A 15,572-nucleotide genomic window follows, 5' to 3' on the forward strand; every position below is an offset into this window, starting at 1 on the left:
TCACTAGGCGAGGCGGGGCGGGGGGGGCTTCCCCACTTGCCACCTCTACTGCCCAGCAAACTTCATAATATATATATAGAGTTTGCCTGATCCCCGACGAACTTCTATATTTTTATAAAGTTCGCCTTATATCCGGCGAACTTCAATACACTTATTCATAAATATCAGATTGTGTGAGAAAAAAAAAAGTTGAAAAGTTAATCATGACAACCATTATCAGCGTCTTCATAGTACATAGGAATACACAAGAGTACACAGAAATAAGTAGTATTTTTTTTTTTGGGAAATAGTGATTTTTTAAATTTGTAAATAAAAAAATCCTTGTTAAATATGACTTATTCCTGTGGAATTTTTTTTGTTATAAATTATTAAAAATATTTATTTTCATGGAACCCAGTTTTGATCTTTATTTACAGGAATGAACGTTTTTTTTGTAACTAGGGAAAGTTCGCCGTACCCCCAGCAAACTCTATGTGAAGTTTCCCCATAAATGGCCCTAACACAACGAAATTGAGCACCGAACTTTGTTCTCGACAATCATTTTGGTTGTTTATTATCACATTTTTTTACAATGGCAAGAAATCTATTGTTATCCATTTATTACGATGGAGAAATGGTGTACGATGAGGAAGGTTCTATCGTTTTTAGATCGAACTAACCAATATTTACCCATCTGACAGAAGAAATCAATTGTTTAGAGATGTTAAAGAAGATCTATCGTTTTTTGGATCGAACCAACCAATATTGACTTCGATGGGGCAAGATCATCGTCGACTGGATTTGACGGTGATTGCGCAACATATTTTCACAATGGTAAAAGCGGATCCAATAATAAATATCAGGATGTCTAATGGCCTGGTCGGGATGTGCTGCAGGCCACCGAACTGCTGCACCACTCGGTCCAGCTGATGCCACTCTACAATAGCAAAGTAGAGCTGCGGGCAGACAACAGCCTCCGTGTGGTCAGCCTCAGCAATCGCATGCGGAACAAGACCCTCCAGCTGTGAGTCTGCATACGGTGTCCATTCATCTTGTTTCCAAGAAGCAAATTGGTGTTTTTATTGAATTTTCATATGCAAAACACATAACATAAAGTAAACTCGGTATGCATAAATACTTATGACTTACGGCGAGTATGCCAATCCCGTTCAGGACACGCCTGTAATGTCTAAGGCGCCCCTCGCTTCTGGCGTTGTCCGCTCGGTACTGAACCCACCTACAATTCCACGGTAAAGGTAACCTCACAACTCAGTTATATTAAGCACTTAATATAGTAAATAAACAAAGGACTATTGCAGAAAATAAAAAAAATATACCTCTTAACAAGCGGAAACCGACAGGTATCAAATCCATCCGGACGTAGTAGGGGAATACGGTGGTAGGCCCAAGACTATGGCTAACGCAACAACCTAGGTTGTGCATCATGCTCCGTGGCGCAGCACATCTAGTGGTACATCCAAGCCAATACAGTCGATCCCCACGACAACCTACCACAAGCATCGAGGTCCTCCAGAAGGGGGAGCCACCTGATGTGCACCCGAGAGTCAGATGCATCTGGGAATAGAATACCCCCTATCAGCTACATAATGTAGCCTCTTGTGCACCTCAGGAGGCGCTCCTCAGTGGCGTCTAGCTCCAACTCTTCGCAGACAGTGTTAAGGAACCAAGTTAGCTTGACAGTCCATTTCATCTGTGATTGTCTGTCATCCGCACTAGGCACAACACCCAGGAATTGCTGACAAAAGTCTTCAATGGTCCGTCTCTGATGGTGCTGCTCCTAACTACCTATGCACCCGCTCACAGGATCACCATCGATCTTGAGTCTCAACTGATACGCCACGTCCTGCAGCGTGATGGTCATCTCCCCGAATGCTAGATGAAAGGTGTGGGACTCAGGTCTCCACCTCTCTAATAACGCCGAGGCAAGTGGCCAGTCATGCTCGAACTCAACCATGTATGCCACATACTCAAACCCAGCTCGTCTGAGATATGGCCTAATCGCCTCCGGTAGCCTCGTCATCAAATTCCACCTGGTGCGCAAGATTCGAGGCGCCTACCAAACGGAAAGATAAAATTAAAAACAAAACAAAAAAAAAAAAACAGCGTCAACTCTAAATAGCACAAGTTCACTATTTCATAATTAAAGGAAGATAAACGACAACGATATCATCATACCAGTCAATCAAGTCTGCCAGCAACGTGCTCAGCCTGATCTAATCTGTAAAGGGTCCCCTCGTATCCCAATAACTACTACTCCATCTAACCACAACCAATTTAAACAAAATAACATGTACTTATCAGCATTTGTTTCACATTAACGAAATTTGTAAACAAACGTATTTGATAAATACTAGTTATCTACCTCACCTTCACTAAAATCCTTAGCAACCCTAACCTATTACTCACTTAACCCTACATTCTAACTTAATTTTATTAAGATTTGACTAACAACTTAAACCAATTTTTCTTACTAAACTAACTAAGAAATAGACTAACAGCTTATACTAATTCACATGTTAAAAACAATCAACAACCACCGAATAACATGAAATACGTAAACAGTAACTCTAATTATAATTAGCATGCAACCACTAGCTAAGAAATAATAGGTAACTCTAACTAGTCGGAGAAAAATTACTCAAACTAACATAGTAATTACTAACCTCAAACTGTTGATGTTGTGAATAATGAATCTCTTCAACGCCAGAATACAGAAAGTTCTAATAGAATAAAAATTGGGAGAAAGTTTGGAAAGAAAAGGACAAGAGACAATGGTCCCACTTCGAATTTATAATACGTCGAACTTTGCATAGAGTTCACCGGGGTACGGCGAACTTCCCCTAGTTACAGAAAAAAAAAAACGTACATTTCTATAAATAAAGATCAAAACTGGGTTCCGTGAAAATAAATATTTTCAATAATTTATAACGAAAAAAAAAAATCATATTTCTGTGTAACTGTGTATTTTTTGAGACGATGATAATAGTTGTCATTGGTGCTAACGATATTGAAGAACCCATACTTGTTGTTTGTGTACTTGTGTGTATTCCTATCTATACTGTTGGAGACGATGATAATGACTTAAAAATTGAAATTTTGAAAAATTTAAGTGAAGTTCATCGGGGTACAACAAATTCGCTCTAACAAAAAAAAAATCCTTCTATTAAAATATTTTTTTTTCTTTTTACATGTGGAATAACTTTTTGTTGAAAATTAAAAAGAAAATGGATTCTAACAAAAAAATAATAATAATTTAATGTTGTTAAAATTAACAAGATTACGATAACAAATAAATTACTTTGAAAGTGATAAGTAAGTCAAGCAATAGTCTTTTCCTCCCAGATCTCCAGCATCTGATAATTTGTTTATCCATAGCCAGACACCAGAGGCACCAGTTGGTTATTGTTATCCAAATATTTTATCAATTATAATTACTTTTTAAATCAAAATATCTAAACATAAACTCCATTAAAACAAACTCAATCTTAATAAAATCAAGTTGAACTCAAATCCTAATTTATAAGAGCTAAACCAAAAATACACAATGGTTAGCCTAACTTGTAAGTATTATCTATTGTATGTAAATTCTGACTTTGATTTTAATCAAAGAACATATTGTAACCTAAAAAAAATTAGAAACACCGCAATTCGAGGTTGAATACAGGTAACTTAAAATCTACACAGCTGAAATATCTATCCTATTTTTTTGTTCTTAAGTTTGTGTGAAAAATATATATATTTTTTCCATCATATTTGATAAGCAAGTCTTACCATCATATTAAACATTTAAGATTGAATACAACTTTGGCATTTATTTCTTTTATAATTTAATCAAAAAACAAAATCAAGGGCCATAATAATATTTGGACAAATCCTTCGAACCCTTGTTCATCTACACCTTTTCATAGCAGATATGGTGGATGTGAATGTGCCCTATATAAAGTTGCAAACTTTGTGTTTACTTTTCCTGTTTTATATAGGTCTAATCTAAGTCTTTCAAGAATCAGAAACAAAATACATAAATCAATGTATAACAATCTATAAAACATAGATCTAACCTTTTTCTTGATGGGGACACAGGAATAACCAAAACAAACATTATCCTTATGTTAGTTTGATTTGTTTCAACGGTTTTTCGGTCTCGAAAAATATCATTTTCAAGTGTCTAGTCAAATGTTTGAAGAAAATGGGACTAAGTTACTAGGCTAAAAAAACATGGACAAAATGCATTGGTATTAAAGCTACAAGAATGAATTGAAACGAGCTGCTTTCAATTCGTTTTGGAACCCTACATCATTGAGATAACTTTAAACCATAAAAGCATTACATTCTTTTCCAAGGGACTGATCTAAGAGAAAAATCTAACAACATACATATACATGAAAAATAAAAGTTCCAAAACAAACTAATAACAACAACTTAGCATCATCAACTATAAGATCAAGCCTTCTTAGGAGACTTAGTGCCCTTAGATGGAGACTTTGGTTCCTTGGTAGCAGTTTGAGATTTCTTGGGCAACAGAACAGGGTTTATGTTAGGAAGGACACCACCATGAGCAATGGTAACACCAGCAAGCAATTTTCCAAGCTCCTCATCGTTCCTCACAGCTAACAACACATGCCTTGGAATAATCCTATTCTTCTTGTTGTCTCTAGCAGCATTCCCAGCCAACTCCAACACCTACAATAATGTTAAATTTCCCAAATTAAATTCCAAACCCTAAAATTGATACGCAATGTAGTAATAATAATCGAAGATCTAAGAAGTAATTATAGCTCATTATTGTCATCAACAGATACCTCCGCGGCTAGGTATTCCAAAACGGCGGCGAGGTAAACCGGAGCACCGGTTCCGACGCGCTGAGAGTAACGGCCTTTCTTCAGGAAGCGTCCGATTCTTCCGACGGGGAATTGGAGACCGGCTTTGACGGACCTTGAGACTGGCTTCCTCTTGGGACCACCGCCTCTCCTACCGGCGGCTCCTTTCTTGGTTTTTCCGGCGGGGCTGTCCATGAAGAAAGTTTACGGAAAGGATGAGTTTTTTGGGTGTGAAGAGAGTGATGATGATGAAGATGGTGGAAGCGATTGATGTCGGGTTTGGATTTATTGAGGTTTGGCAGGGGCCAGGTGACTACGAGGATCAACTACGTGGATGGATTCTGAACGTTAGATTATATCTTAATCAACGGTTATGGCCTTTTTAAATTTATGATCTGTGTCACTCCTGAATGGACCAATGGAATTCCAGTATTCTTTGTATCTTTTATATTTTTACTCAAAGCTAATTAAACACAATCTGATCTTTGAATTAATTAAGGGCCCGTTTGGAAAACTCTAGAAGTAACTTTTTTTAATTTTTGACTTATGAAAAGTAGTAGTATTAATGTTTGGTGCAATTTTCAAAACCAAATTGCAACTTTCTAATAAGTTATTTAGGAGCTTATAGAGAAGTTAAAAAAAATGACTTCTCTCGTAATACTTCTACTTTTCATCACATTTCTATAAAATAAACACTTTTAGAGTTAAAAATCTAAACACAAAATAACTTATTTATAAGTTACTTTTAACAGAGTCATTTATTGTTTAAGTTATTTTATAAAAAAGAACTTAATTAAGTTGGTTACCCAAACTGGGCCTAAGTCTTATGCAAAAATCATTTCATAACAAGTGGCTGAATTTTGAAAAGATAGTAAAACTAATTGGCCCAAGAAACTAATGTAAAGTCCAAGTTATCACATCTCTTGGTCCAACATCTTCCTTGATATGAAATAGAAGAAGAAAGAAAAAAGTATCACTCTTTGGTTACCTACTCCCCTTGGTTGCGGAACTCAAATTTTAATTCAATTAATTACTCTCTTAGTAATCGTAACTCCAAATTCAATTCAATTTAATTTGCACTTCCATTGAAAGTTTTCTCTTCTCTCTTCTCTCTCTCTCTCTTTCGGTCACATTCATCATTCAAAGAAAAAGAAAGAAAAAATTAGAAGCCACGGAAAAAAAAAATCCTATAAAAAAAGGCTAAGAAAGTTCTTTACCACAAAAGAAAAGATTTGAAAAAAGACTTAAAGATTTGTTGCCAAGAAAAGAAAAGATCAGTTTCGGTCAGAAAGCAAATCTATCTTGGTAAAAAGTTTATTTTCGTTTTTGTTCCACCAAGAAGAAGATAGCCTCTGAGTCTCAAGAAGGAAGAAGCAAAAATGAAAATCATGAAGCTGTCCTAGATCAGACAATTCTTGGAGCCAAAGTCAAGATCAAAGGTCCAGATTGAAGAAGATGGATGAAAAAGGATGAGAGAGATGAGGTAAGCTTGCATGCATCACCCTCGGTCCTCTTAATTCTCTCTGATGAAGCCGATGCTACTCTTAAGTATGAGAAGAAGGTGCTGGGTTGGTTAAACCATATTTCAATTTTGGAAGTTTCCCCTTCTATATTAAGGGTGAACGGCCAATGGTTGAGATCAAGGAGAGAAAGTGAAAAAGCACAGAATTCTCATAGGTACCCGAGCTTCCTAAGTTCTTCTCCTTCAATGGTGTTCATTTTGTTTTCTTTTTCTTAGTATTGTCTGTTTGAGTCTCATGGTAAAAGGTAAACATGGTGAGGCTTGTAAGAAAAAGTTAGTGAGAGGTAAAAGACAATGAACAATATTAGAAAAAAATCATAGATGTCTCAGAATTTTTTTGTATATCTTTCTGTTGTGTTTTATGATCTTGTGGGATTTCCTTACAAGTTGGGTTAACACTTTGCTGTTGAAAGTTTGGTTTGAGTCCAAGTCAAATTCAGATTAGGGTTAGAATTTGGATTTGTCCTAGATAAGATTGGGGTAGATACTAAGAAAAGAATTGGTGTTTGTAATCTTGAAAAAGATAGTGAAATTTCATCATTGTTGTGATGGAGACTAAATGTAGGCTACATTGCACCTAGTAGCTGAACCAGGATATATCTAGTGTCAATTCTTCTTTTCTGTTGGGTTAGCACTTTGTTGTTGAAAGTTTGGTTTGAGTCCAAGTCAAATTCAGATTGGGGTTAGAATCTGGATTTGTCCCAGATAAGATTGGGGTAGATACTAAGAAAAGAATTGGTGTTTGTAATGTTGAAAAAGATAGTGAAATTTCATCATTGTTGTGATGGAGACTGAATGTAGGCTACATTGCACCTAGTAGCTGAACCAGGATATATCTGGTGTCAATTCTTCTTCTCTGTTTCTTCTCTATTTCTGGTTTTCAGGAGACAAAATGAAAAATGTCTCTCAACTTATTACGAGATAAAAATGAAAATAATATTCTGCGAAAAAAGAATATAAGATTCAACACCTCACTTTTCTTAGCTACTGATTACCATTATATATATTCTAATTAAAATAGCGAATAAGTGGATGAATCTAATGAAAAATTTTAAATTTTGTGAATTGAAATAAGAGAGTTACAAAAGAGGATGAGGCAGGTAGGTATATATATTTTTAGTAAGTATGATAAAATATGTATTTTTTTTAATTTTTAAAAATTATTTTTTAGTTTTTAAAATAAATTTTATTTTTATTTTTATCGTTAAATTTTTTATAATAAAAAATTAGCCAAATATATATAAAAAATAATACTATATTATCAGAAAATATTATTATTTTTTATCCGATCGGTAATAATTTTCAAACTTTTAAGTAATCATAAACACTATGTTGAAAAGTTAGAAAAACGTGCCTCCACGTTTGGTTCTTACTCAGCAGCAAACAAAAATTAAAGCTGCTGATCATAAGTTCCACAAATGAATGCAAGTCTTGTTACTGAAATCCTGAAACTAATTTAATTTGGTCATGCCTCTTCCTACTACTCGTTCCCGGCGAGTGGTATCAACGTTACTGTACGCCTCAACATGGATGATTCTGTTGATTGCTACGGTGGTTCTTGCATCCTTACCCCCAACCTTGGCCTTCATGTTAGCGATATCTCAATCTTCACATTTCGTCACAATCCCTTTGGATTTTCCTAGAGATATGGTGCACTTGCCTCAGCAAGCTGTCACCACCAGCTTCCACATCGATTTCTTCTTGCCAACGTTGTTTGCTGCTTTGGTGGTTGCTGCTTCTACCTGCTTCCTTCGCGCACTGGCACCCTGGACAGAGTCATAGGCTATGTTCATTTCATTCAATTTTGACATTTTCGTAATTACTTATTTTGTCATGCTTTGTAGTTTGCCAAAATTATTCGCTGTTAATCTATATTGCACACATTGAAATAAGTTTTATTCTATTCCTTGAAAGATTCGAACCGGGGACCTTACATCCCGAAACTACCTTGCTTGCATATTTCTAAAGATTTCTTCAATTTAATCACGCTGCATGAAGCATGGCTAATCAGTAACACGTCCTGTTCCTTTTTCTCCCTCTATATTTTCTCTGAGAAGCCGTTGGCACTCCCGCTCAGTGCTAATTTCGCACTCTCAGTTTGATGTCGACGCCTTGAAATTTTCAAATCTCAACGCGAAAGCATGTCCGCGGTTCTCGACATGGCTCTCATGACATCATCAGCAACAAGCCTGGATCCGGAAACCGTGCCATCAGCCGCGCCGCTCCCTAGCCACTGCTAAGGCACCTTGAATTTGATCAATTCTCGTTCATTACTTTATTTTCTAATTTGGATTATGGCTTTTCAACGGCGATATTCTGTGGCTGCATAATGTGGGAAGCTGCAGAGTTTAGCGATAGTCGCTTTTGCTTTGGTCAAACCATTACGGAGGAATCTTCGGTTGAGGCGGTTTTCCGGCTCCAACTATCCTCTTTCCCCTCCCCGGCAAAGAATTAAAAGGAAAACAAGAGGTTCATGCGATCGCATAGTTGTCATAAGTCGTCTTGTTTTGTACAAGGGTTGTTCACCAGAAATTTTCATGGTTTCAGGGGAGTACTTCTTTATTGATTTTGTGGTAACTTTGCATTAGATCTAGTAAGATGTAATCTTCGTTATCTACATATTCAGGCTGGGGATACTCTATAGATATGGTTGGCTATATTCAGGTTATTGTTTGTGCAGTGAATTTGGTATGCATGTTGACCTTAATTTCCTTCTATCTGCACTACTTGGAATCTTTATTGCCTTCTTGGGGTCGATTCCTTTACTGCATGAAAATTAATCTCTTCTACTGGACCGTACAACTGCAAGACAATTTTATGTCATTGTATTGCAGTTGAGGCTAACGATCCATCACAAGCTACTACTACATTTGGGGTTACTCTGTTTTAGATGCAGTAATGTTGTATTGTAGTCAATGAGGAATCTTTATCAACAGGGCAAGTCATTATGCGTTTAATGTAATGTACTGTGGTGAACAAATCCTTGTTCATATTTGTGTGAAACGAATTGCAGTTCATCAATTTAACCGTCTTATCATTTTCTGATGCTATAAGACCTTGTACCGTGAACTTATTGTATCTACAGTGAACAAATCATACATATCATTAACAAAGGTTCACTTGTTTTACACCTATTATCCCATTGACCCCGAGCAAAAATCACAGGATCGTGGTGCCACGCATTCATCTATAACAATTTTTCCCTCGGCTTTCAAAGCGATGGCGCAACTTCTGCGCATGTAGAAATCACGCAGAGCAGTGGCAAGGGGAAGTGGGAAACTACTGCGATTTTGGTTTAGTAAAGTTGTCCCACGTAGAATATATAAACCCTATTAATGAGTAATATAACGCCTGAAGACATGCCATCACGAAGTTCCAACACGAGGACGGCCAATACCATGGATAGAGCAACCTGAAGAACAAACTTATAAGATGCCGAGGGTATCTTCCAACCTGTAACATGACATGACAATGTTAGACAAGAGGAGGTTCTTGCAATTTATAATGATTTGCCATGAACAAGAAGTAGCTTGTAGACCAAAATAAAAATACTAACTGGAAAGAGCAAATCTAATGCTTCCCAGGCAGCATGACGAACAGCTCTGGTTGGATACATTGGACCACCAGGAGATGTAAAACTATATAAACACGTCTTCAATCTCGTGCTTGTAGTCATTCTTAATTCCATACCTGTGCCATTAGCATAAACAAATGAAATGGCATAGCTATGTTAGGTTGAGATAAGAATACTCCAAATACTGGATATGGTTGATGTAGTACCCTGGAGGACCTTAATTTCTGAAAGGTAATGCAACAGCACCGGTTCCACCTTCAACTTTTGAAGCTGCCAAGAAAAAAGTTTTTCAAAATATATTATGGCTAGCATCTTCTTTCCTTCATATTACTTTGCATGGCATTAGATGATATGGCTCCTAACTATTGAAGTTGAAAAGTTAATCCGAATGTACCTGATCAGTAAGTTCAGTAACAAATATATCCGCTGGACCACCAATTAGAAAAGCAGTTGGAAAATTTGGACATTGTTTCAAGAAGTTATCCACTTTGTCAGCTGCAAAGAAAATGTATGTATTTCAAACTCTAGTGCAATGTAATTCATATGCTAATCCATTCCTCCAAATGTCTACCTGAATTGTAAAATAAAATGAACCTTGAGAGCAAAAGATACATGTCTCGCTGAGCCTGAGAGTTAAATGAAAGTTACAGTTTTAAAAATGCCATCACTAGCAACTAAACTAAAGGATCCAATAAAAACTTGTCTAATATTAGAAACTCAATCTGATTAATCTAACCTGGACAGGAATTTTATTCAATCGATTATGGTCTAATGCAACATCTTCCAGAAGGTACTGGTTTGAGGGAAATAAAAAGAACAGGCAAAGGAATTAGAAAAAAGAAGCAATAATGACATCACCATCAGAAAGTAGACATCATGCAAATATTAGATTCTCGTTTGGGACTCTTACAAGAAATAGAGACTGGAAACGCCTTGTATTTGTTTGAATGTCAATCCTGCACACAGCACCAACAAATATAATTTCATTATCATCTTGGTTTGATAAGGAACATCAATTTCCAAACAATGTAAAATTTCAATATCAAACAATCCAAATCCATGTTCAAACTTTGCAGTTATAGCCAATAAACTAATGTTAATTGTTTCCGTTTAACAGCTTGTATTGCACTCTTACCAGAACACATCTGTGGCTCCTTGAACTAGAGCAGATGAATAGCGGAGGAGCACTTCTGGCTTATCAATTTGAGCTTCAAATAACTGCAAAAAGGTTTGAACTTATAGTGAAACACAACAGGCAGCCAAAGGGAAACATAGAGACCCAAAAAAGAGAAGATTTTCAGGATATAAACAAGAACAAATAATATGAATTAGTTTTGGATTATATATGGTGTGTAAAAGTTAGGATCCCTCATACTTCTGACATAGTTTACAAGTTATATCATATTCTATTGTCACATTACATATTTTGTTGTTTTGCTTCTCAGAATTGTCATTAGCTACAACTCATTCCAGGTATTCTCTATAAATATTCATCATATATTAGACATGATATGTATTAAGTTCCTAAACATCAAAGGGGAAACCTGCTCATGTTAGGGGTTTGAAAAATAGTTACTAACTTTCTATCAACTGCTCACTGATATATTAATTTGATACTGATTCAGGCGTTGCATTAACTTTAGAAACCAATGACGAATTATTAAAAAATTAAGATAACAGAGAATAAATCATAGTACATCAGATAGTATGAACCGCCTTATGGTATAGAACTAACTTAAAAAGGGAATTGCGAACCAGTATGCCAACACTTTCAGACAAACAAGACTGAACATCACAAAACCTCAGCTTTTGATGATCATGTCACCCAAATTAAGTGTTGAGAATATGGACAGTGAATAATGATAAGAACGAACCGAGATTCTTGTAGGACAGCATGTNNTTGACTAATCCGACATTTGTTACTATTACACATTTAATTAATAAAAGGGTAGATTAATATTAATCCAGTAGTAATGACAATTTGATAGGATACCTTGTGATGCCATAAGATGAAACATTATTTCCTATTTATTTATAATAATACTAGACTTCTAATGAAAACAAATTAGTTAGAGAATTAAATCATGAAATATAAGGGAAATATAGAAAATTATTCGTATGATGATATCATATATTCTTGTAGGACACACTGGTATTCTAAGATATGATTAGGATAATATGAGATATTTTCATGTATTTTAACCATAATATTACTAAAAAAATGTTTCCGTAGTTGGCTTCTAGGTGTGTTAAAGGCATGGCAATCATGACGGAAACAAATCTAGTCACTTCAAATATATAACCTTTAACAGAATAGAAATTGATAACGCTTCTTCAGTATCTTGCTCGATTTTCTCTTGAATGTGATGTAATGTTCGAAATCATTCAAATCAAGTGCAATAAATTCCGGTAAACGTTCTATGGACGTGAATTTATCTCTAAAATAGCTAGCTTATATAATTTACTAGGTTATAAGTACACTCTACTTTATTAGCCTAAGAACTAATACATTTACTTTTGAACTTTAAGACAAGCTCACTTCAGATAAAATTAATCCGATATTCAAATATTTTCAAGCAAGCAACAAGACCATGAATTGTGAAATACACAAGCTCACATACCCATTTGTGAAAAAGGAGGGCAAAGATATGCGAAGAAAAAGATTGACTCCATAGTTGGACAATCAAGTCAAGGATAGGCTTTCCACTCCCAGGTACTCGTACAAAATAATCAGCAAGCACATCATAGAAACATAATGGACCATCAAGGACATCCTCTGCAGGACCAATGGCATCTTCTTCCTTGTTGACAATTACTTCTGTTATTGTAGGGGGGAAAATTGCAGTTGGTAATTCTTGTTTGAAAAAGGGCTCTCGGCAGTTTTAGATTCAAATATCCATGTGTTAGTACAGCAACATAATAGACCAACTTTTAGTGTTAGCTGGGCATACTAATATAGTCCTACGAATCCTAGGTAAGAGTTACAAAAAGTATCATACAACTATAATATAGTTCTGATAAATCAAGAGCAAGAAAAAAGACTTCAATATGTGGAAAGGATGATAAAATCTTATATTGAAAGAACCTCAAAAAACACCATATAGTTCTTTAGAAGTTGCTGTTGGGAGATGTCTGTCTAGAAGAACCTCAAAATCATGAAAATAAAACTTTGCATCAACTGCCTCCTAGAACACTTTTCCTTTAGCTCCGGACATATGCATAGCTAGGATGAGAAAATTTGTGTTACCACCAAAAAAAAAAAAAAAATCACCTCGTGCTTCCCACCACTGTAAACTACCCACATTAATACGTTTGACTATTCAATGCCACAAAATTGGCTTTATGTCACACAACACATGTTTTTCAGACAGAATTTTCTTGGCAGACATAGGATAGACGACAACCTTACATGCAATCTTTCATTTTAAGCATAAGAACCTTCTTCCAGAAAAAAATAAAATAAAAAATCCATAAACCGTGATCATGCAAACAGAGTGAACCATAAACAATAACCCCATGTCAAACGGTAGCAACACCATCAAAGACATTAGACTGCAAACTTTTTCAAAAGGAAAATTAAGGCTATGTTCTGAAGATAATCAATGGTTTCGACTCTCAATTCACCTTTAGCTCGGTCATCAACTTCTAAAGCAACGTCTGCAAACAGCTCCTGCAACAAATTGCGCCTCTGCGAGGAATTAGCTAGCGCCTGCACCACATAAAAATTCTCTTCAGCCAAAACAAAAAGCAACGCAACACAGCAAGCATATCAAGGATTCCTAGCTCCAATTTCAATTTCACAGCATTTTCCCGGCATTCAAAATAACAAATTTCCCCAAAAGTTAAAAAAAAATGGAATAGGAAAACCGAACCCGCTGGAGCTTCTTGTGGATCGCTTGAGAGAGCGCGTCGAGGTACGCGGAGCTTCGATTCTGCGTGGAATGAGCTTCGGACATCTCCGATGGAATCGGAATCTGAAACTGGTTAAAGCAACCTTGGAGCGGAAGCAATAGCGCGCAAAAAAGAAAACCCTAGAAATCCCTAATTTAATCTTCGATCCAAACACGGCATCAACATTTTCCTTCCTTCCTTCCGGCAACAACAGTAATAGAAAAAAGAAGAAAAAATAAAATAAAATAAAATCGGAAATAACGCAGATTTATTTGGTAACACAGAGTTTGGTTTGTTTGTGGTGTGTCAACATTTGCCCTTTTCTTTTTACCTTGTTATCGTTGGTTCGTTCTATATATAATGCAGTTGAAGATTGGAGTGTTGAATGGAGAAGCTTAATGAAATGAATGAATAACGTGGAAGAGAGGGAAGAAAAGGATGTGTTAGTTCTTTGTTGAATTGACGTTGAGGTGAAGCGTGGCCGTTTCATACACAGACACAAAGAAAGGTGTCATATATAAGTGTCAATCATGTATCAACTATTTTCTTTTGGATATTCTTATTTCTATACATTTATGTGTTCAGTTATTTATTAGCCAAATCTTATTTGTATTCACTGTAGATCTTTAAATAGGACTCTCAAATACATTTTTTCATCAAATAAAATTATTAGACTTGTTTCATCTGTATTTTATTTTGTATTCTGTTTTTATTTCATGTATATTTACAGTGAGTGTTGAAAGTAAAGTACTTTGAAAAACAGCTTTGCTTTTTCTTGGTGTCTTTTATTTAATTTTTTTATTTAATTTTTAGAAGAGATTTAGATAAAGACGTCTAAAATATTTTTTTAAATATATTTTTTAGTAATTAAAATTTAACATATATAATCGATTAATCGTATTATTTTTGTCAAAATTAGACCAGACAAATTAATTTGACCAAAAATAATGAATTAAATATTGAACCGGTCTAAATTTATATTTTTTGTATAAAAAATAATTACAATACCTCTATTATAGAAAATGACTAAAATACTCATACCCCAAATAGGTTCCCAAGAATTCACCGTCAGACAGATTTGTCCCCAACAAAATTTAACTAAAATCTTGTCCCTGACGTTTTTAGTTATACACCAAATACGTTCCCATGGCAGTTTGACGCGGTCAGGACGTCCTACGTGAAGGTTAACGCGTTGACGTGTCAGGTTAACTGTCACGTGTCACCTTCAGGACAATTTGGTCCCCATCCAAGTTGGACAAAACGACGTCGTATTGGATCATGAGGCAAACGACGTCGTTTCGTGGAGGACAAATTCGTCCCACCATGGAAGACAGAGTTACGAAACGACAACGTTTTAAATGGGGGACCTATCTGACCTGTTCGAAGGGACCTATCTGCCTGATGATTATGCTTTTGTAGGGACCTATTTTGTGCCTACAGAAGCATAATCATCAGGCACATAGGTCCCTTCGAACAGGTCAGGTAGGTCCTCCATTTAAAACGTTGTCGTTTCGCAACTCTGTTTTCCATGGTGGGACGAATTTGTCCTCCACGAAACGACGTCGTTTGCCTCATGATCCAATACGACGTCGATTTGTCCAGTTTAGATGGGGCCAAATTATCCTAAAGGTGACACGTGACAGTTAACCTGACACGTCAGCCCGTTAACCTCCAGGTAGGACGTCCTGACCGGGTCAAACTGCCATGGGACGTATATGATGTATAACTAAAAATGTCAGGGATTAAATTTTGTTAGGGACAAATCTGT

At 35.9% G+C, this 15,572-nt stretch overlaps 2 protein-coding genes across 4 annotated transcripts; both read right to left on the reverse strand.

Annotated features, from left to right (window-relative positions):
- On the reverse strand, nt 4,202-5,101 carry LOC107629122 (histone H2A). The gene is made up of 2 exons (XM_016331824.2): nt 4,800-5,101; nt 4,202-4,680 (listed from the first exon to the last, which is right to left on the reverse strand). The coding sequence occupies exons 1-2, from the start codon at nt 5,010-5,012 to the stop codon at nt 4,441-4,443; spliced, it is 453 nt and encodes a 150-aa protein (XP_016187310.1). The 5' UTR covers nt 5,013-5,101; the 3' UTR covers nt 4,202-4,440.
- Nucleotides 9,347-14,313, reverse strand: LOC107629121. 3 transcript variants are annotated; one of them, XM_016331823.2, is made up of 12 exons: nt 14,136-14,313; nt 13,786-14,002; nt 13,538-13,622; nt 12,535-12,731; nt 11,049-11,131; nt 10,824-10,869; nt 10,650-10,706; nt 10,485-10,539; nt 10,308-10,408; nt 10,120-10,183; nt 9,896-10,029; nt 9,347-9,792 (listed from the first exon to the last, which is right to left on the reverse strand). In XM_016331823.2, the coding sequence occupies exons 2-12, from the start codon at nt 13,867-13,869 to the stop codon at nt 9,619-9,621; spliced, it is 1,080 nt and encodes a 359-aa protein (XP_016187309.1). In that variant the 5' UTR covers nt 13,870-14,002; nt 14,136-14,313; the 3' UTR covers nt 9,347-9,618. The 3 variants fall into 3 exon arrangements, with proteins under 3 accessions (XP_016187309.1, XP_020973490.1, XP_016187308.1); XM_021117831.1 differs by having other exon boundaries at nt 13,786-13,998; nt 14,136-14,309; XM_016331822.2 differs by having other exon boundaries at nt 13,786-14,309.

Source organism: Arachis ipaensis, chromosome B03 (assembly GCF_000816755.2).
Source record: "Arachis ipaensis cultivar K30076 chromosome B03, Araip1.1, whole genome shotgun sequence".
In the NCBI taxonomy this organism is placed as follows: domain Eukaryota; kingdom Viridiplantae; phylum Streptophyta; class Magnoliopsida; order Fabales; family Fabaceae; genus Arachis; species Arachis ipaensis.